This window comes from Antennarius striatus, chromosome 2 (genome assembly GCF_040054535.1).
Source record: "Antennarius striatus isolate MH-2024 chromosome 2, ASM4005453v1, whole genome shotgun sequence".
NCBI classification, from domain to species: Eukaryota; Metazoa; Chordata; class Actinopteri; order Lophiiformes; family Antennariidae; genus Antennarius; species Antennarius striatus.
The window spans coordinates 24,342,796-24,365,836 of NC_090777.1; the positions used below are offsets into that span (position 1 = coordinate 24,342,796).

Genomic DNA, 23,041 nt, shown 5'->3' on the forward strand with positions numbered 1-23,041 from the left:
GTTGGCAAGTTAATATCCCACTTTCAGCTGTTAGCACATTAAAAAAAAAAAAATCTTATAACCGTTATTAATCTCTCCGTAATATGAATGAAAACAATAGCATCAATCACCGACTTCATCAAAACAATTGGCTTTACTAAAATAACCTTTAAAGCCCATTAATCATCCACTAATGGCTGCAATCACTGAACTCCTGCTGCCGTTCCTCCCGCACCACTCAAACCCAGCCCCATCAGGCTAATACAGGATGACTGATTGGCCAATAAGCGTGGGCATGTAAAATGTGTCCACCCTTTCGCAAAGGGCTCCAGACATGCTCTGGGGTGGGGGGTGGGATGTACAGTTGAAGACTCTCCAGCTGACTGAGCACACTTTATTATGGCTAAGGAGACTCATCCCCACCCTCTGCTCCATGAGCCGGGATGGTAGGAGGACCTGAAGCCACCGTGACAGAATCAATCACAACTTTCACCTACCTAGTCCTTGAAAAGTCAGCGTTTCCACACATCAGGTTGGATACGGGGGGAGGGGGGAGGGGGTGCGGAAGATTTCGCATGCTGTTTGGGCGGCAACCGTTGCTTTTTATCTTATGACATTAAGTGTAACCTTAGGAAAAAAAAAAAGGCTTTCCGCTCTGATTCTCAGTCTCAGAACAAGAGAAGCCATTTTTCTCCCTGACATATACAATATGCTGCATAATTCAATACCTAAGTGTGATGAGGGCAGAGGAGGTAACTCCTGGAGACACAATGAAAAACCCCAACATTGACTGACAGACTTTGATCGCACTGATAACTAAAAAAAAACAACCCTTCATTTTAAACCTGTTGAAATAAGTTGATTTCATACGACACGAGGCTTAGAGACATTTAGGAACCCCCCCCCCACCCACCAACACACACCTACACACACCAGCAGACAACACTTGTCAGAGTGTATATTTGTGCACCGGTAAACACATACACATGAAGTATGCTGTGTACAGACAGTGGAATGGGATGGGCACAGAGAGCCCACTGCAGCAGGGAGCACGGAAGACTGCATTAGCATTCCCCATTTAGCCACTATGAGGCCGTTTCTGTGGCAACCTGCTGCCGAGCGGTAACTAGGCGACAGGAACATGGCTGTATGTGTATGGTCTGCTTGCGTGCTATTGGCTTATTGATGAAGGGGAGGAGAAGGACTCAGAGATCCGACAAAAAAAAAAAAAAAAAAAAAAAAGGGAGACAGAAAGGCAAACAATGAAAAAAAAAATAGAGTCCATAAATCCTTCTTTCCCGTGCGTTTGTGTACTTGGCCTACTCTCCTTTTTCTGCACTGATGCTGCAAGTAGGGAGCTAATGATTCTAAGTGGGGAGCCTTCACAGCACGACCTGGTGACATTTGCACTATACGGTATCTTTGGCACGTCACGGCTCAGGGCTCCGTGGAGAGCTAATGTCACAGTCAGACCTCCTGTGAGCCACGGTAAAAGAGGTCAAGCAACTGCTATTATTGGACAGAAAAATATAATGTCACCATCTGGTAAATTACTGCTCTCGGTGACAACAAGCAGCGCTGTGAATAATGGACTAGGAGGACGACGCTGAGGTCTCGCCGTTCAATTCCTGTGTGTAATGTAGACTCTCTCTACACAGGCCTGCTGTCAGATGGGCAGCTCGCTAACTAATGTAAGCCGTCTCCGATGTGGGATCCTTACGCGACTTGTTGAAACGGGTTAGCTGAGGAGTCAGGAGGGGAGTCAGGATGGGGTGAGAGAGGTCATGGCATCGCAACCTGCCTCCTCGCTCTCCCATCCGTTCCCTCCGGCTGACACAAAGGGAGAGATATAGGCACCGTCACGGGAAGAGAGAGAGAGAGAGGGAGAGAGAGAGAGAGAGGATAGTTAGCGGTAGGCTGACATGTCTTTGTTCAGACCCAGTGCTGCAGTGTGCTGCAGTGCAGATGATGTCATCTCCACCTGCTGCCTGCTGCTCCAAATGCGATGCACGTCCACTGCAGAGGGAGGATGTGGGTAGAGACGAGCGGGAGGGCGGGAGGGAGGAGACACGGGAAGCGAGCAGCCAAACATAACTGTAACAACACGGTGACGTGGTGAACGCCCTCCCACTCTCAAGGTTTACTCCCTTGTGACGGTGTGTGTGTGACAGCAGACGTGGTCACTCTCACACATTCATTGCAGACTGTGAAATGCTTTTTTTTTTTTTTTTTTTTAAAAAAAGAAGAAGAAGAAGAGGCAGACCAGCACTCGTTAAGTCAAGACCGCGTGAATGAACGTTAATCGATCGATCGATCAATCAAGCTGCGAACACACGGCTGCCATGACATCAACGTGGCTTCTCAAGACAGATGGGTCCAGTTCCATACAGATTATTAAACATCTTCCCATTGCTTCAGGTGATGGCTTCTCCCACAGGTCCTTTTTAAGGTCGCACATCCGAATTAGATATAAATACAATAAAGGAGAGAGAAGTCTGCTTATTGTCACGCTCCATCAGTTCTCTCACACCACTGTGGTTTGGAGTTCATGAAATGAGACCGGCTAACAGAATTAAGAGTACTTTTCTGTACTTTCCGGAACAAAGATGTTGCTAAATGACGTCCTGACTCATCTCCCCATAGAGGCGAGAGGAAAACCACAACTCAAGTCTTTTAATAAAGCTGCCACAGATGAAAAGGGAACACCACGAACCAATAATGTGAACAAACACCCATGAAACGCTATGTGACAAGAGGTGACACATTTTTATGACTGATAACCCTAATTACTAATTTGCCACATGCCAGCAGGCGTTAGAATAAACGGACAAGTGTTGTCCTGGTGGGAAGCGCCAGACTTTGGCCCCCTGACCCCGGTCCAGTCATATTAACCGAGAAGCTGGGCTGCATGAGGAACGTCTCACATCTACTGTGGGGAGTCGGAAGACTTTTGTGACTCTGCTGTTGCTTCCTTGAAAGGACACCTGCGTCCTCTGAGAGCAGCAGACAGCAGAGGACCTCTAAGATGTGCACTGGGTTTTAACTAACATAACATCTCCACCCTAAGACCGTGTCATCCGTCTCATCTCCGGGATGTGGAATCAACTCCTCGTGAGACAAGGTTGATGTACAGATGGATAAAGGAGGAAGGACAGCGGCTGTTTATTGACATCAAGCGGAAGATGAGGGGAGACAGAAGACTGCAGATTGCACTTAAAGGAAGGACAAGGGTGATGTGAGATTTAAAAAAAAAAAAAAAGAGAGAGAGAGAGAAGCGGGGTAATTAATAAAGTGAACTTCTTAAAGACTGTTTAATTCTCACTTCTGAACCTTCGTTTGCGCTCACGCCAATCAAGATCGGTTCTGGACGTCATTATTTCTCTGCAGCCAGTCCAATTCTCACATGTGACCCAGTCGGAACAGCCGAGGGCAGCGTCCCTCTGGATCTCAGAGCCGGATGACTGACAGGAGCTGGTATTTGAGACCGAGCAGGGGAAGGGGCCAGGCCATCTGGCAGCAGCCCTCGCAGCTGGGACACAGAGCTGCCTGTTGATTAAAGGCAGACTTTACTTTGACATAGACTAATGACTGCTTGTGGTTTTCTTCTGTCAATCGTTCCCCCTTTTCTTGTTCTTCTTAGCAAATTGATGACAGAATAGTTTCATTGTTCAAATTAATGAATAATATGCAATAAAGACATATTTCCCTTTGGCCCTTCCTCATGCCATCAAGTCAATTTGAGGGTGCTATTCATCCATCCATCTTTCCATCCATCTATCCATCCGCTACATCACATCCCGTTCAGGGCCAAAAAAAAAAAAAAATAGACTTGCCAATCTATCCACATTTACAGTATGTGTAACTGGAGTTTTGAAATCGCCTCAGCTGTAGAATAATAACTACAATAACCCTCTCACACGCTCCACACAGAAAAGAAATCAAATTATGACAACAGCAGATTTACACAGATTCTGTTCCGTCTGTCATTTTAGCACGATAAAATAAATCTTTTCTCAGTGGCATCTACCCCTCAATCTGAAATTGTTTTAGCAGTTTGCACATATTCTTTATTTTTTCTAATGCCTTAACGGTCAATCTGCAATCTGTGAACGACATGAGGGAATTCCTCATCCAATGCAATTAAGATTAATGCGAAAATTTTAATTTTAAGGCTGAAAAACTGCAAGTTGAGGCAGAAAGATTCCCTTTCTTATAACAGCAACACGTGAAAAATCCATTACGGAGTGTCACTCAATCAATTCTGTCTCCCAAAGAACTGGTTCGCAATCGGATGCAAAAGCTAAACAGCTGTAAACAAAGGTCACGACACTTGAATGATGCTTTTCTATTCTACCACAAAGTTGATGCAGCTCTTAACCTACTGGCATTTGCCCAGCAATATAGGTCAATATGAGTACAGTCTGAATGCTGAATAGATAAATTGCGTCACACTGAAGGTAAAATGCCAAGAGCGAACACCATGGGGAGTTACTGTCATCTGTTATCACACTAATGGAGTGATATAATATTGGGTCTTTGTCTCAGAGACCAGGGTGGTTTGATATTTTATATAGACTTTCAATTGTCACTGTAACAGGAGCATGTTATTAGCTACCTGTTTGCCTAAACAACTATATACAGCTTGACACATGGGGAGGCAGGCAGCAGTGCAAATGAGAAATGAGCAGAGAAATAATTTTGAAGATGAATCAATCCGATATGAAACGCCAAGGCTCCAGGGACAGGATGTCTCCAAAGCCTTCCAATAATAGTAAGACAACACAGTTAGGCTAAATGCATTCACCGGATTCTAATTCAGCTCCTTCTCTAAACTCTTTTCAGCGTAGTACTTCAAGTCGTATTTTAGTCTCCGGCACAGGATGGGATCGAGTTTATGACGCGATTCTGTAGCCAAAAATTCAGTCATACAAGCGTGGAGGGATAGAATGAGCAGAGGTGGAAACGTGAAGCAATTTGATCCTGAATCTGTGCATGCTTCAGCTGATGCTTTTGAAATGACCCTCTTTGGTTTAATTTGACCTAATGGTGACTCAAAGGGCTGCACAGCAGGAACACATGTGTGCATAGCAAAAAAAAAACAGATAAAAGTACACCCTAAGATAAAACTAATCATTACAGCAAGTTACAACACACACAAGAGCTCCTCATGATTTATGAATCCACTGGAGCCTTTTAGCATAGCGCTGGCTCGTAAGTGTGCTACATTGGCTATTTGAAGTCTTAACACAGACAGGTTGATGTATAACGAACGCCCCCTCGTTACAACCACGAACTTCAGCATTCAAATTTAATCACCGAACACCTCCTGGACAGTCCCATCGCAGGCCGATATGTCAGACGTTCATTATAAAGACGAGATGTTCAAATAATGGACTCAAACTGATAAATAAAAGCAGCAGCAATGCAACAAGAAAATACAACAGAAACCAACCAAACAGAGCCAACTTAAAATGAGGTCATCTGTAATTACACAGGACGCTTGAACAGGGAGATGAAATCTAGTGGTTCATACATGCTTATCTCTTTAAAACATTCTTGTGAGGGGAGATCCATCACTTTTTAGGAGCGAGCATTGTTACTGGTAGTAGTACTTTTGCTTCTGTTACTACACCACTGACATAAATACAACAGCAATAGTAACACAGCTGCCTCTGAAGTCACACTAACTTAGAATAAAACTACTTTTACTAGTCATGCTGGGTTTTTTTCTAACTTGATATGTGAAGTCTATCCGCAACCGTAATGTAACTGTGTGTTATTTCTGGATGGATGTAGACGCACACGCCAACAGCACAATGTCAAACAGCTCCACATATATTCTAACAAAGTTTGGAACTTTGGTCCGTTCCTTTTGTGTCTTCCACTTTTTAACTGTGATTTATATTATCCCACGCTTTGCATAAACTGCCGTCTTCACAGATAAGCAACAGGTAGCCTACTGTCAATCTGAAATTCACGCATCATTTTATTTTTAAATGTTCAGCTAAAAGAAAGTTTTTGGACTGGACGGGGTTGAAGTCGCTGTCCACAGATCTGTGGTGCTGAAACGCAAATCCACGCTGGTGATTATTTATTTATTTAGTTTTATCAAGTCTGCCTCGATTTTGCAACCAGAACGATGAAGCCTATGAGTAGATGTCACTGGAAAACGCTGGAACCGACAGCCTGAGCAGCATCAGGATGCGACGACCCTCTCGGGAGCTTTGGACCACGCGTAAAATGGCACTAGTGGAACAGCTGGCGATTTAAGGAGACCGGTCTGACACACAGCAGCCACTTAAACAGACTCAAACTACACACAGGAGTCATGAGTCCCCAAAATGTGTAAAAAAGAAAAAAGAAAAAAGTGCCACAGCACTTTAAAAACAGCCACTCCGAAGTGCTTACGCGTAACTTCCTGCGCTATTCGTGTGTGGAAAACAAATAAAGGCTCAGTCTCCTGAGTTGTCTTTAACGCACCAAGCAAGAGTCGTGAGGAAGGACTTGGCTACTATTAACTCTCCAGATTTCTGCAACCAGACGAGAGAACATGTGGACCGGAGGAGACCGTTGGTTTCAAACTCCGCTAGGGCGCAAACGCGTCGGGGATTAGACCGAGACACGAGGAAGCATGCAGGACGCGAACAAACGTGTAACTTCAACTTCTTCTGGCACACATGAGAATATCTATACAAATATAAAAACAACCAAAGAGCCCAAACACAACACAAACACAAACACAAGCACAGCTCAACAGACATAGGTTGAACTTAATACTTCTAACCTTCTATTTTATTTTCCATTGCAGTCCACCTCAAAGGCAAAAACACTGCCTCTTTTGTCTTTTAAGAAATGCAGGTGTAATTCACGGGCATCCTGACCCAAAGAAGTCCAACCAGAGGTGCATCTCATTCAAATTGCAGTTTTTTTGCCCCCCCGCGGTGTGACGCCCGGGCTACCGCATGTTGTTAAAACGGAGAAACAGTAAATAAAAACATATAATCCTTGGTGTAGACTGAATCTCAATCTCAACAGTGCACTCGTCAACAATAGAACAAAGTGAGAGAAGAGAGCGACGTGAGGGGAGAGAGAGAGAGAGAGAGAGCGAGAGAGAGAGAGAAAGGGAGAGGGAGGAAGAACGCACGCTACTCTTCTTCCTCTAATAGCCCCCTCCTCCTCTTTACTTGTTTCGCCTCACACTCAAACACGCTTTACTTGTGTTTCTAGTAGTCCCTTCATTCCCAACCTGCAGTAAAATGACAAACACCAATGCTCGAAGACGCTGTGCGCACGTGCCGCCGGTAAACAGACGCACCTAAATCCCGTTTTTACGCGCGCGTAAGGCGGAGATTCTCGCCCATATATCCTTTAATACCGGTGGATATTTGGTCTACAATAACATTAAGAAGTACATCTATTTAAAAAGATCTCATTCGCGCGTTAGATTCGGTTCACCGTGCGCCCCGCACGCAGGGTCTCTCACATTGGAGAAAATCGGGCGCATCCGCTGAAACGATGGCTAAATTCATTTTCGCCCAGCCCAGATGCCGTCTCTACACAAGTCCTGCTCTGTTTATGGTAGTTTAATATGTTTTTCCAAAACACGCCCACTCCTCCGTTCCTGCATTGTGTGTACAAGTCTGCCGTTTGTGCAGTTACGCGCAGAGTCGGTGCTGTCCAGACGCTCCCTTAACAGTCACTATACCGGGGCTATAATCTGGCAGTGCTCAACGAACCTCTCCCAGTCGTGGGGATCTGAGCTCCGGGACTTATTGGGGCGGACGATGGGTATTCTGCAGCTCCGACAGCTATCCTGTCCTGCCCATGGCTCCGTACCTGCAGTGCTGCAGAGAAAAGCGCCCCTTCCCCCACTCTGCATTATGACAAATCAAGGCAGGCAGGCAGGCAGGCAGGCAGCTGTGCCATTAGCACATCATAGCATAGCAAGTGTTCTGTGTTAGAATAAACTCACAAAGCTGGATGCTACACTGGTAAAATAAAAAATACACGTGGCACGTTTCAGTCAGAAACCTACAGTAACCAGGTGACTGACAGCAAAACTGTTCTGCCACAGCAAGTGCAAGGAAAGTTCTGTTAGTTTTTCCCATATTTCTGAAACACTTCTCACTTCTCTTGTGGACACTGGAGTAACAACTCAATAGCTCAAGCAATTCCATTCTGTTTTACCTCTAAAACAACTTATCTGGTCTGAATATGACAACACAAAACAGATTTCAACGGGAAAACATGTGGTAAACAATCGTAAACAGTTTTAAGCGTGCGTTTTGTCTGAGAACAAAACTCACAGTGAGATTTAAATGTCTGCCCCCCCAGGAGCTGTCCATAATTAGTCGTCCCGTAGGATGCTGGTTTGATAAAACCTGTAAGGACCATAAATGTGTTGCTGTAAAAATCCATCACATGCTTGATGCACATGATGGGTAGAATTTGGAAACTTTAACAACAACACCATTCTTCCCAACGCTTTTAGAAAGGCAAGCCCCCTCCTCTGCTGTCACACACACACACACACACACACACACACACACACACACACACACACACACACACACACACACACACACACACACACACACGCACACACACGTACAAGAGGAAACTCAGCTGGCCCATCATCGGTTTAACATCATGCTGCATGATTTATATGCACAGGTTTGCATTCATAAATTGACAGAAATTAATGCATATGTCATATTCTGATGGATCACATGATTTCAGTCTTCTGACAACACTACAAACATCTTTCACTACCCTTTTATTACACAATGTACATTTAACTGCTTTTTTGTCTTAAAAAGGTGTAAACACTGCTTTTTATTCGGTACACACATCTGTCCTTCCTGGGAGAGCGACGCCCCTCCTGTTTGTTTATTCAAGTATTTCAAAAGTGAAGATTCTAGAACTGAAATGAAATCGACTCCTTAACTTATTGAGTCAATAAATTTCCCAGCAACTGGATAACAGAATGCATAAAAAGTCAATTACAATCTCTCCAAATTTCATAACTAAAAAAAATCCCATATCTGATCCCATATGTCATCCCCCAAGATTGGATGCTGCAGATCAGTAAGGGGCCAAAAAAAACAAAACAAAAACAAAAACCAGTCAAAGGTGGCAGGTAAGGGGTTAATCTAAGTAAGGTAATAGGGTGGGCTGTGTTTTCCCTGAGACAGTCAACTCCTCCTTAACTGGTTCTGTGAATGGGCCAGCGAGGCAGACGGGTATGAATGGTGGAGGGATCCACCGGTATTGCCGAAGCCGCCAGCTCTCGATTAATCACTCCCACTCCCTGAAGGGCCGTCTGCAATGCAGCTGTCCTGTGAGCCTATGCTTCGTCGTGCCCTACTTTATCCTGTCAATGCTCAAAGCACTGCAGCAACACTTCTCAGCACACATACACACACATACAAACATACGACTTACATTCTGCTTTGAAATAGATGGAAATCTACCGCCCTGCTTCACCCATTGTTATATTCGCATCACCTCTAGATAGAGAATCACACTTAGCAATCATTATCTAAGTGGGATTTATACACAATATCTGTCTGATTAGCTCATTGTGACGAGATCAGACAGTTGAGGCTTCTCATGCTGGATTTGACCTTAAAATACAGCTTTCACCATGTTTCACTCAGTCATCTCAGAGAAGCATAAAGTGAAGGAGAAAATGTGTCACTTCTTCAAAGTTAACACTCTAATCATCTCTCTGGGGCTGAGTGGCGTGTATGAAATGATAATCATGATATCAATGAAACATTTATACAATATGAATACATTTAAGGATATTACAGTCTTATGTAAAGTTTCAATTAGAGTCCATTAAATGTAATAAGAATGAATCAAACTGCTTCTCTGTCACTGCAACATCAGGATTGTCTTTTACAAATAAAACATTTAATTTTAGGACCTTTGGTCATTTAGCAGAAGATCTGTGTGACATTCTTCACATTAATCCTCCTCTGATTTGCAAATATTTTTTTGAGAGCTTCTTTGAGTGATTGGGGTCAAATTCAACAATCGAATCAATCTGATCTGCCAGATCAGCCACGTTTTGATTTAAATGGCAGCAGATTGTGTTAGAAAAGCCATATTATGGGAAAAAAAAGCACACGAAAGACTGTTTGCGATGTCGGTGCTGTGTGCACACCTCTGCTGAATAACAAACTGAGGTTTTTGTGCTGTCCACAGTTTTCATTATAGGCCAATCTCTGTGCTGAAAGGTGGAGAAAGCACTGGAGACAACTCCACTCACTTTATTGATTTTATAATAACTACATCCATGGACCTCAGCTATGTGTCTTGTTTTATGCAGCACCATATTATTCCCAACCTCTGACACTCTATATTAAATTTCACACTATTGTGTTACCAGTTCTGAGGACCAAAATATGCAGGGTGGGGCTCAAGACATTTGGGGTTGAAACATCAGCTCATGGACGTCCTACATCTGACCTAAACCTTCGACACCATACCGTTTCGTTTTTCTCACACTTGCCAGGGAATCTGATGTTCTGTCAGTTGCAAATGTTGTGGATGAAGGTGAGCTTCATGTGATCAATCAACCATCACTCGTTGATTAAGAATACTGCTACCAAGTTCAGTGACTCCAACATTCACACACATTTTGAATGTCAAAATGAAAAACTACTGTGCACATGTATATTTTCGTGCAACTGCAAAGGAGAGAGAGAGACGAGATGATAGGAACTTGCAAGAGGAATTCCCGCACATCATCTTGCAGAATCACATTTATCAACTTTATCGTCTGCTTGATGGTTTAGTACTGAAATGTGGCTCTCAGTGTTATTCTGCAAGTCAGACAGTGTGCAGGAATCCCTTCTGTAAATTCCAATTAAAAAAGGTGAAACTAAAGCTACACTTCCACCGTCATGAATAATCAACCCATTACTTGTATTTACTTAAGTGCAATTTACCTCCATTCACATCATTTTGTGTTAAAATAACGTGGTATTTATCACAACAAGGATGTGCAAGCTAAAAAAACCCCTGCAAAGATGACATTCTAAGATATTCTGTAACAAAACTAATTCCATCTTAAGCCTGACACACGTTGAGTATTTCTGCAGCAGACATTTATGAACAGAATGAACATGCAATATATTGTGTAGGCAGGAAAGACATGATCACAATCTATCCCAACGCAGGTTCCTAAGCATTCAACCGTGCCTGCAGTCTGGTTTGGTTTCAAGGAAATACATTTCCTGAGAAGATGCGAGTTGTGACAAATTGTTTCGAAAGTCAAAGTCAGAGGAGGATTTGTTATGCATGTTGTGTCCAGCAGATCGTTAATCAAAATTTACAAGATTAATAAAGCCACAGGAAATGTGAAGAGCCAGATAGGGAAGTTAGAGTCGTTGTGGGAGTATGATAAATATGTAATTAGTAAAGAAAAGAGTGATAAAAGTGAAGAGGGACGTACCATCCAGCGAGAGCCAGTCATGCTGAGATGATGGCAGTGAAGGAAGGGCGCGGGCCTTGTACTCAAACACCACAGAGTTGGAGATGATCTGGTTACTGACAGCCACCTGTAGCGTCACCAGACCCGTGTCATGGGCTGGAGATGGAGAGGATAATGAGAATTCAGTGCATTAAAGATTCAGCGCATATAAAGTATACAATAAATCCCTTGCTACGTGATCAGACTGGTAAATTTTCCACATACAAATAGTACTGAGATATATAATACAGGTCTTAAATCACGCAACTGACTTAGAATTTGAATGCTATTGTGGGTGTTTACATCACAGCGTCTGACATCAGACCAAACCTGCAACATTTTCTTCGTACAGGACTTTAAAGTATGCACCACTGAATCATCAGTTACTGTGCACATTGTTTTTGCACGCACTTAAAAAAGAAATGACTTGGATTTTAGATATTTTATAATGTAAATGTTGTGATTAAATTGAAAAAGCAACAGCGTCCCCTAAAAACTCATGCCTTGTCTGATGTTATAAACTGCTGGCATACATAAATAAAGGATAATTACATCTGGTTTGACGAAAGGCAACCTCAGAGCAACAACCATTCAAACGCCCCACCCAAAATCTACAATAACAAAACGTGTAAATATGAATATGAAATGTAGTTCTGACACGAGACATCGATAGATCTGAACGTAAGCAGCTCCTGGTCTGTGAATGATATGTGAAACTTCCCTGTGGAAGTCCCTTCTCTTTTTTTCTTAATGTGTGTATGATGTCTCTTTTGTCTTACCTGGGCAGTAGCAGCGAAGCACACCCGGTTGGATGAGAGAGGCCGGGACTGAAATCTGGTCAAACAGGCAGCTGTAGTTTGAGCTGGCCTCCTGCCAGGGCCCGGTGATCAGCACCTTAACTCCACCCTGAAAAACAAGACCAGAATAAAACAAACTCTACCCTGCTGATCAAGTCCAGCTTGATTATCTATGATTACATTATTTGGTACACTCTGCCATCTAGAGTATAAACATAGCAATGACACCAAGGAAACAAAATGAACTGTACTATCTCGTATCTGCTGCCATCATGTGGAAAAACACATGATGGCATGGTAAAGATTTGCAGACTAGACTGAATCCTCAGCGCCTCTTGTGTCCTCATTGTTCATCACACAACTTTGTGCTTCTGTGTAACTCCCAGAATTAAATGATGTCATTTTTAATGGGAGAAAAAACATTTAATGTTTTTTTTCATCAACTTGTGCACGTCTCCATGAATATAAATATATTCAGGGTGTGATTTGTCAAAAACACAGAGGGAGGGATTTTTTTTTTTTTTTAAATTAGGAAAAAATCAGTAATCAACAGGTCTAATTTTTTTTTACGTGAATGGTAAGTGCTATGAACCAAAACAGTTGAACATTCATATTTAATAAGAACTTAAAAAGATATGAAACGTTTAATTTTCTGTGCCGGCCACGATGTGAAAAATGAAAATGATGAAGACGACCTAATTAGGCTTCAGGAATATGGATATGGGCCGATCACGCCAACATGGCAATGGTATTTAGCCTGATGCTAACAACCATGTCAAAGTAACTCAGCAAATATCAATATAGCTCTGATGTCGGACTTTGTGTGGTCTTTTGGGTTTTTTCTTGATTTTTTAACAGTAACGAAAAGAAGACTGGTCAGTGTGAACACATTTATTCTGTTGTACTCAGCGAAGATAGAGATGTAAAAACCGGATGGATGATCCTTCCCATCCTGCCCAAGTGCACCATGAATGTTTCCTGCTGTAAAATATATTTTCAATAGTTTGTTGTCATTTCCTGCGTTTTTGTCTTAGTGAGCATTTTTAAACTTAAAATCTGTTAGAATGTTGAAATAATTTAAGCTTGCTTCAGCACATACATTTTTTTTATTACACTTCTGTATAAATTCTGTAAAATGATAAACATGATAACACAAAATTAATAAATTTCCCCACTGTGGGACAATAACAGGATTATCTTATCTTATCTTATCTTATCTTATCTTATCTTATCTTATCTTATCTTATAACTCAAAAGCAAACTACTGGTTATTCCTAGGCATCTTTTAAGCGCAAACGGTTTCGTCTTCTTCTCCTTTCGGCTTTTCCCTTCTGGGGTCGCCACAGCGAACCAGTTGCCTCTATCTAACCCTGTCTTCTGCATCCTTTTCTCTCACACCAACTACCTTCATGTCCTCTTTCACTACATCCATAAACCTCCTCTTTGGTCTTCCTCTAGGTCTCCTGCCTGGCAGTTCAAAACTCAGCATCCTTCTACCAATATATTCACTATCTCTCCTCTGGACATGTCCGAACCATCTCAGTCTGGCCTCTCTGACTTTATCTCCAAAACCTCTAACATGTGCTGTCCCTCTGATGTACTCATTCCTGATCCACACAGGGTTTATATAATCAAAATATTTATTAAATCATGCAGCACGTTTTTTGCCTCTGCATCAGTAATTCATCTAGATCAGTGGTTCTTAACCTGGGTTCGATCGAACCCTAGGGGTTCGGTGAGTCAGTCTCAGGGGGTCAGCGGAGATGGAGGTCAAGACAAAACACCCAAAATGATATGTCGGGTGTTTTCGCCGAACATACACGAATCATTGTGTATGTTTGACACATCGTGTCAATTGGTGATGACACGCCCCCCTTAGCCATCAGTGGCTGCAGCTGAACATGCTACATCGATTAGCCTACCTGTGCTCCAGGGGATTTTGTGCACTCAGTAGTCGATTTATACCTGTCATGATGGTACGTCATCTGATTGCTTTCTTAATATTTTAATTCATAGTAACTATGTTGAGCAAAAAAATAAAGTGGTTGGACTAATACAGTATGTGCAACGTAAATTTACATGTACTGTATAACGGAACGTGATGGTAGTCAGCGTTTTGCATGATTTGAATGTCAAGTTGAGCAAATCTAGTCTTGCCCTGGCAAAAATAAAGGAACACTTCCTTAAACTGCATGGAAAACAAAAGAAACAGAATTTGCTGAGAAAATGACATCAGAGTAGCACTTGCCAAGGTGAAGCCACGCACATCTGTACTGGTCTCTCAATAACAACAGCAGAAGTCACACTGATTTGCAGGTAGGTCACTTCATGTGAGTTCATGCACTGTCTTGGTTTTGTTCTTTGAAAAAGGTGACATCAATGCACAATTCATTAAATACACCAGTAAAACATATACTTATGTCTTAATTTTTAAAAAAAAATTCTTTGACTAAAGAAGGGTTCAGTGAGTGTGCATATGAAACCGTCAGGGTCCAGTACCTCCAACAAGGTTAAGAACCACTAATCTAGATAATGTTTGACTTGTGTTCAAACAATACATTAGCTTAGATTGCCATCTGCTGTGTGTGTGTGTGTGTGTGTGTGTGTGTGTGTGTGTGTGTGTGTGTGTGTGTGTGTGTGTGTGTGTGTGTGTGTGTGTGTGTGTGTGTGTGCATTTCCCAAATCCTTAGGTGGATTTGAACCCAGGAACTTCTTGTTGCAAGGTAACATTGGTACCGGCTACACTAAAAACAGCATTGGGGATAAAAAAGACCATCTTACCTCTGGGTAGGACCACTCGGGGGAGTAGTCGGTGACCATGAACAGCCTGCCTGTGGCCTGAAGCATCCCCATTCCCTGGGCTACAGCTGCAGACACTACCTCTGCTACATTCATGTAGGACAATGATCCCGCCTCTCCCGTGTTCCCCCCTGCTCCAGCCCCTCCGCTCAGAGACTGTGGGCTACAGCAGGGTTGAAGGCAGAGCTCTGAGGGGTTGTAACCGGGGCCCCTAGCCCCTCCATCTTCCTGGCCCTGCTGGGGGGCCCCACCGGCTGGATTCTGGTTGTCAGAGCTGTGGGACGTGACGAGCTGGTGAGCATAGAGAGCTCCTCCGGCTGACATGGTGCTTCCGCTGCTATCCACTGAGATGAAGTCATTGATAAGGTCAGAGAACTGGTTCCCAAAAGAGATGTCAAAGTGATCCAGACTGATCTCCATGCCTGTCCCTCCTGCTGCCCCATTAGTGGCTGTCCCACCAAGGCCTTGGTGGGGTCCCACAGTGTTGTAAAGTCCCATGCTTCCACTATGGAGAAGGGGTTGCAGCTGCTGTTGCTGCTGGGAGCGGGTGCTGCAGTCGTTGTTGTTGCTTCCGTTGTGAATTGCCACCCCTTCTCCCGCGCCTCCAGGCCCCGCCGCACCGCCATCCGAAGCCTGTTGCAGGTAGTGCTCTGTGGCCCCGCCCTCTCCGTTTCCTGAGCCACAGGTCTGAATGTGGTCTCCTGGCTTGAGCAGACTCTCAGCTCCGTTCTCATTCGCTCCAGACTGAGCTGAACTCACGCTGCCAGGTTGTTCTAGACCCACCACCTCTTCATGCTCGGTTCCCAGCCCAGGAAAAGTCCCCTGGTACTGCAGGAGCTGCAGGGAGCCAGCCTGTCCAGGTCCCTCTGTGGGTGACGCCCCATTACAGTTGGCCCTGTGTTGGTTCTGGTGAGCCTGGTGGTGGTGGTGGTGGAGGTGGCCGTTGCTGCCAGGGGAGTCCGTCTTAACCACTGCCATCCCCATGTAAGCTCCAGAGTCATGGGAGTTGTGCTCCATTAAATGTGATTTCTGACCCATGCTGGGTCTCCCCTGCTGAGACTGAGAGGCATCTTGGAGGAAGAAGTTGGGGGAACGGTTCTGATGTTGCAAATGAGTGTTAGACATGGTCTGACCAAAGCTCACCGTGGTAGCACTAGCAGTATAGTCCTGTTTGGCATCAATAGCACTGAAATCCATCTGCTCCAGTGTTGTGCTAGGACTCAGACCCCCACCAGAAGGAAGCAAGGAGCCACCTGGGGTGAGACTAAGGCTGCCTTGACCCGAACCACCACCTGATGACACAGATACTCCACTGCCACAGTTTACTATAGCACCCACCTGGTAACCACTTTCCTTGGCCAGCTGCTGCTCAAAAGATGTATCTTCTGTCTTGATATTCTTTACCAAAGCTGAGCTGAAGGTGTAGCCATTGTCTGACATGGTGGGGGAGCGCTGCAGGCTGCCATTGCTACTACCGTTGCCACCAGAACAAGCTGAAGTCGATGAAGAGTTGCCCTCTGTCTTCATAGCGCTGCCTCCGTAGGTTTGGCCCTGTTTTGGGTTGTTCAGGAAGCAGTCAGGATCAAAGTTCATGTTGGTCTCTGGGATCTTGATGTTTCCAGAGTCCAGACTGCTGGAGAGCACCAGTTCCTCCGACACCCCAGCTGTAGACAGCATAGATAGACCGTCTCCTGCCGTGGTCGTCCCAGGTTCTCCCACTCCTCCACTTGGGAAGGCAAATTTGTGACGATCGGAGGTCACAGACAGCACCAAGCCCTGTGAAGTGGCATCGGCCCCCAACAGGTGACTGTTGGGACCCCCGGTAGGAGACATGCTGTAGACGGGGTCTCCTGTAACTTCGGACATGTAGACACTCTGGGAGATGCCGGACATGACGGAAGCCACGTGGCCCATCCCTGTCACGACGGGACTGTCGGCCATGTCCGGATCGCTGTTGAGGCCGCTGCTGATGGAGACAGGGGAGTTCTGCGTGGTGTCAGGGACCTCCACCTGGTTGGTGGAGGTCACCTCTGTGCTGTTCTGGTGCAGCAGGACGGGCTTGTGGACTTTGCCGTTGCGCTTCTCCCTGGCGCTGCCTCCTCCGCCTCCGCCACCGGTGCTTTTGCCTGCACCATGGGGGGTATGTTCAGTCTTCCCCTCCGACACATCATTGTTCTGCACCTCTGAGTGAGCGCTGCTGTAGCCCCCAGAGCGGGGGTCCACTTTAGGGGAGATGATGCGGTGCTTGGCGCTGTTGCATTTGTGGTGCACACTGCTCCCGGCACCTGTAGGAAGACAAACAGAGCAAAAGAGGGATGGGATTTAGATGGTTAGAAAAGAGAAGAAACAAACACGTGGAAACCAACAATATGGAATTGAGTTCCATATTATTTCTTCCCAAGTCATAACCATTTCTGTTGGGAATGATAAAATTAACCCTCATTAATGGCAGACGGTGAGTGGAATGTATGGGAGGTTTGGCGACTTTGTATCTTCAAGCACGGTAATTTGTTTTAGAAAATCGTAAAACCACCGCTTTATATTATTTTCCTGCCTGTCGTGAAAATGAACATCTGAAAATATTTGATTTACTAGCATAACATGGGAGAACAGCTGGGTAATTGCAGATATATCTCTAACACAGTTATCAGTAAATAAAGGTAATAAACCAATGCACTCTTAACTCCCTCTCGCTAGAAAGCAATACCGTAGACCTCAACCGACAGTATCTGCATGACTTTGTTGCTCTTGCTGAATTTTCCCGGTTCTCTCCCTTGACAAACAACTCCTCCCCGACCCGCTAGCCCTTACCAAGGGTCCCTGTGCAGAGGCAGTTGTGAGTCCGGGGAGGTGGCTTAGTTTGGTGGCTGTCCAGAATCTGTTGCACTAGCTGCTCCACTGAGAAGCCAGAGCTGCTGTTGCCATTGCTGCAAGTCCACTTGATGCCATGAACTGCCAGGAGAGAGGAGGAGACAGAGATGTCAGCCAGCCCAACAGACCACCAGCCACGCCAACCCCCACCGCCCCACCCTCTGCTCTCTCTCTATCCTTCTGCCAGTTACCCTATAGCTGCTCGACGGGATCGCATAAGCGGTACGCAGGTGGTCAAAATAAACTATTGCCCTGTTGCTTGGCTTTATTGTCTGCATTGTGTCTAACAGTAGAGAAATACATTAACTAAGGTGTGACCTGAAAAGATGAACGGGCTTCTGCAGCTCTTCCCTGCTCGTGGTTTAATGGAACAATCGGATGTGGGTTCAGAACTGAGAGATGTTGCCTTTGTGAAATAACGGAAGATTCACCATGTAAGAAGGCTTCCATGGAGGCAAAATAAGAAGCCACAGGGAACACATAGAATCGTCTATGTATCCTGATTCCCGTACAAACTATATCAACTCCAAATGTCAGTATCTTTTCTCCTAAACAGACGATTTTGTCCAGTCTGCCCAAACATTAGCACCTCTTCTCCCATGTGTCATGGTCTATCGCTACTCTGGGGCCTCGCCCTCTGCTTACAGCCAATGAAGGTGAAAGAAAGCCCAGCCTGTTCAATCTTCACCCTTTTCTGACCCGTGACACTTCTCACGACAGGGAAATCCTCGAGGGAGGATTAACACCGAGATGCTACTGATGCAGCTGGGTATACCCCTGGCTGCTCCGAGGGAAACGGAAGGGCTTTCTCTTGTTAAACTCCACTCCCTACCTCAGTCACACCTCGCTAGCAACTCCTAATGCTTTTCATCACTCTGCCTGCCAGCCAGCCACCACTTCTGATCAGACAAATAGCAGGTTTAGTGGCTCTAAGGTGGTAGGTAGCCATCACCGAGAGGTGCACTGTTCAAGATCTCAAGTGTGAAAACAGGGAATATTCCAGGAGTGAAGCGTATTTATACTATCAAACAAAGTTCCCAATGTTTCAGCACCTTGTTTGGTTCAATATGCAAATGAAAGATTGAAATAAGGAGTCAGGTTGAAAGTATGATAAACACTGAGAAACTGCCTGTCTGTTTACATGTGAGATTAAAGGAGATGAAAACAGAGACAGAGGGAGAGGGTAATGCAAAATTAAAAGCAGAGCTAGTTATCATGTTGTGAGAAAAAAAACACACACACACACACACCATGAAACATGATGGGATGACTGTGATAAGGATTTGACTTGAAAGCTTTTTAGATCCTTGTGCAGATTACAATCTGGTCACCAGCAGATGTCAGTAGAACTGCTGCAATCAAAAGAAGATTACACGCTTGGAAGACAAGTCACTATGGCAGGTTATAGAAACAAAAACACGATTAATCTGGATCTATTATAAAGTCAGTTTAATCTGGAGATTAAATCTGGGCTGAGTGAGCTGAAAAAAAAAAAGGATCCGACACCAAATGTGACAAGACGGTTTCATCTAATGTCATTATAATTACTAAGCAAATAACTCTCTTGAGAGATCCCATTAGACGGCGATGCTCGGGTCACCGTTTGCCTCCTAACGATTTATAATGTACTTTGCATAACAGCACAAATTAGGTTCTTGTTTAAGTGACATAGAGATGCTTATAACCGCCGTCTGATGCTAGCTGCAGGACGGGAGTTCATCTGTGCAGCTGACTGATGCGATCCGAAGAGGGTGACGGAGGAGAAGTGACAGCCTAATACACCAGCTTAAATCCACCCTGTACTGCCCTCCCTATGTGTCTAAAGAATCTCGTCTTCCTCCTTTCCATTCCGATCCCTCACTCCAGAATCGCCTCAGCCCTTCCTGATGTGGGCGGGCGTCACCCGGCTGTTGACATACAGTTACCGCCATGTCTGCGTGTCTGCTGTCCTCACTGAGGGTTATGTTTCAAAGCGGCCTTGACAGGAGCAGGGCCACGAGCTTTAATCCCAGCAGCAGGAACAGCACGGGCAAAGTAACCCAGTCGCATCATCATTCTAATGACTATATCCTGTCACGAGCAGCATCGCAAAGCCCTAATGACAAACACGGGTGATCTATAGGACAATCATTGTGCGCCATCTGGTTGCCTCTATATAGGACAGTACATTACAACAATTTACACGATGGCCAACGCTGCCTTTCTTTGCCCTTGTCTGCCTAGCCTGGAGACGGGGCCTTCTGTCTGTGTGAGTGTTTGTTAAAGCCGCTCATGCGGTATCTGTCAGCAGGCTGGGGGCATGGCTGGAAAGAGGGCTACATGTTTATAGCATTAGACCAAAGGAGTGAATCAAGCCGGCTGCCTTGTCTGTGGAACTGTAGCGTGACTGAGTAGAGAAGCCACTCTTTCACCCCCATCCTTCATCGCACCCCCTCCCCACAAGCCTCTGCTCCTTTTCATCAAACACTCCAGGGCGTTAAAGGAGGAAGAGGTCGGACAAGGGCTCAAATCTGAACTGGTGAGTGTTGAAGTTTTTTTTATTTTTTTTTTTGTGACGGCGTCTGTGCGAGAGAAAGCGTACCAGACAGAATAAGCCCAACTGATCCACGAAATCCGCACTTCTTCTTTGTTGTCTTTTTGAATCATTAGAGGTTGCCAAATGGTTTGTGCGCCGGGAAATCGTGAAGAGAATAACAAAAGTGAAAAGCGAGACAGAAGAGGGCAATTATATTGCACAAGCTGGGAATGTTTTGGAAAAAACCCCAAAAAAAACCTATTTGACATGAAAATAAGGGTTTATGTGCTGAAAACAATACAACAACCGGCTTGTGAAATAGTTACTCTTGTCATTATGTGAGAGTATTTTTCCTAATAAACAGCCACACTTGTCGCCCAGTGCCAAACACACTGAGATGTACACTCCTTATTATCCTTTTAGTTTGCACATTCTTGATCAAGCTAGTGGGAAATCTGTCCAGCTGGTTCATCTGTACCTCGGAGGTGCAAAGGAAGTTCACTGCATGCATATTAAAGAACCCATTTACTTATAGATGCAAGTTTTCCTAGATATAGGTCAGTCTGAGGGAAAAAAAATGCACCGTATGTTAAGTGCTTATGTATAATTTAAGAGGAAATAATCCATGGATAATAAAGCATGACTTCATTGCAAGTCTTCCCCTCCCTTAAATTTGGATCAGGCTTGTTATATCTCACGACCACTAGATGGCAATGCTGCTTCACTGCTGACATGTGTTCACACACAGCCTGGTCCAGGAGAAGGAGAGCGATAGAGAGGAGAGGAAAGATAATAAAGCAAAGCCAGAAAGCAGGAGAGGATTCCCCCCCAACACACACACACACACACACACACACACACACACACACACACACACACACACACACACACACACACACACACGCACGCACACACACACATACACACACGCCTTCTCCATGTAGCCCCTTCATGTAGCCTGGTAGCTAGAAGGCATCTCACACTCATTCCCTTTGTCCCAACAACTCCCAAAGTAAATGACTTTATACATTACTGCAAATGACACTTGGGTTTTAATTTAAGCAACGGCGGTAATGAAGACAGTGGGCTGCTGGTGTTTGCAGGGGAGGGCTGTCCTGAGGTAAGACTTTCTATTAAGATATATCCCAAAACTAATAGAAAGCAGCACAGAGAGACGGATAATAAGCCTCCAGTCTCGGCTGCTATGTCAGTATGCAGCCGGCATGTGTGTATGTTTGTCACACTGCTGACACGTTCCTCTTTCCCGCAACATACCACCAATAATTGGCCATTGGAATTTCAGTCACAGCACTGCCGGCCCCTTCCAGACACATCTGAATCACAGCCTGGTTGTTAAAGGTGTCTTAACAACTCCCTGAAAGATTTTCGATGCCCCAAAAGGTCCCCATTTGGCTATTATCCTCATCAAACAGACCTCGACTTTTCCCAAAACACTGGCTCAATCTTTGGGCAGGTCTGGAGAATAAAAACACACAGCGCATCTCCCAGAACATTAGTAAAGCTGATAACAACAAGGATCAATCCATTACGGGGGGAGAGAGAGAGAGAGAAAGCAGGAGAAAGTCAGAGAAGGGGTGTAGGGGGGGGGGGGGGGTTTCTGGTGAGTCAGACATTCTTGCTCCCACACACTGACATGAATCAATAACCAGCTTTCTGCCCTCCTCTGCCTCGACTTCCCCTTTTGGGCTGGAGAGGAGTCGTACTATCATCGCGGCCAGAGTGGTGCCAGAGGTCTAGAAGAAGAACTGAACTTTGACCCATAACTCACAGTTGGTTCCAGGAAGAGCACACACTCATATAAGAGTGTCGGAACACCGACCAGAGATGCTCTCTGCCTGCGGCGCTGAGGGCACTTAGTGTACCTGTTATCAGCTAATAGGACCAGACATTAAACCCTCAGACACAAACAACAGCCGCTTTGCCATCTTTCCATGCCAGCAGACATGTAAAGACTATTAAGGGCTATTTAGAGGAGATGGCATTTGCTTTTATAAAAAGCTACGCATAAAAGTTGAGGTAGGACTGAATGGGATTTTTCATACACTCACACATAGGCTTGAGTTGGCCGATCAGCTCCTCCTTGGTCCACTTGGCCCACTCCTTCTTGTCCGTGTTGATGGAGCACAGAATCGGACCACATGGTTTCCCACAATCCTCTATGGCCGGAACATTCAAATAGTGGACGAGGACGATATCAGGGTTCTGCGGGGTACACAGAGAAAGACAGCGAGGTTAGACGAAACCATACCAGGAATGCCAGCAGAGGTGTAGGTGCTGCGGCTCAGCTGGAAGGGGAGGGGGGGGGGGTCTATGTTGAAAAGTGCCAGCTGGTCGGTGAAAATGTTTCTGAATACAAAAACACCAGATGATACTCAGAACGACAGAGCCCCGAGAGCAAAACTCAAAAAAACTCAACTAGTGAGCAGAACAAATATGTGATCAGAAATCTGCAGTCTCAGTCATTATGTGGTTCTCTGTGTCTCTGCATGTCCAAATGCGCGCTTGGATGTGTTCATACTGATTTAAACTCTCATTTAAATGCGCGTTTGTACGTGCATTTTATCAAGTCCTCCCACA

General features: G+C 44.9%; 1 protein-coding gene across 1 annotated transcript in view; it reads right to left on the reverse strand.

Moving 5' to 3' along the window:
- The window catches only part of camta1a (calmodulin binding transcription activator 1a), a 112,595-nt gene that overhangs the window by 8,332 nt on the left and 81,222 nt on the right, over nucleotides 1-23,041 (reverse strand). Inside the window, exons 3-7 of the mRNA XM_068343224.1 lie at nucleotides 22,513-22,666; nucleotides 17,869-18,009; nucleotides 15,040-17,342; nucleotides 12,241-12,367; nucleotides 11,444-11,578 (exon numbers count right to left, since the gene is read on the reverse strand). Of these exons, the coding sequence (XP_068199325.1) occupies nucleotides 11,444-11,578; nucleotides 12,241-12,367; nucleotides 15,040-17,342; nucleotides 17,869-18,009; nucleotides 22,513-22,666 (2,860 nt within the window). The remainder of the gene's footprint in view (nucleotides 1-11,443; nucleotides 11,579-12,240; nucleotides 12,368-15,039; nucleotides 17,343-17,868; nucleotides 18,010-22,512; nucleotides 22,667-23,041) is intronic.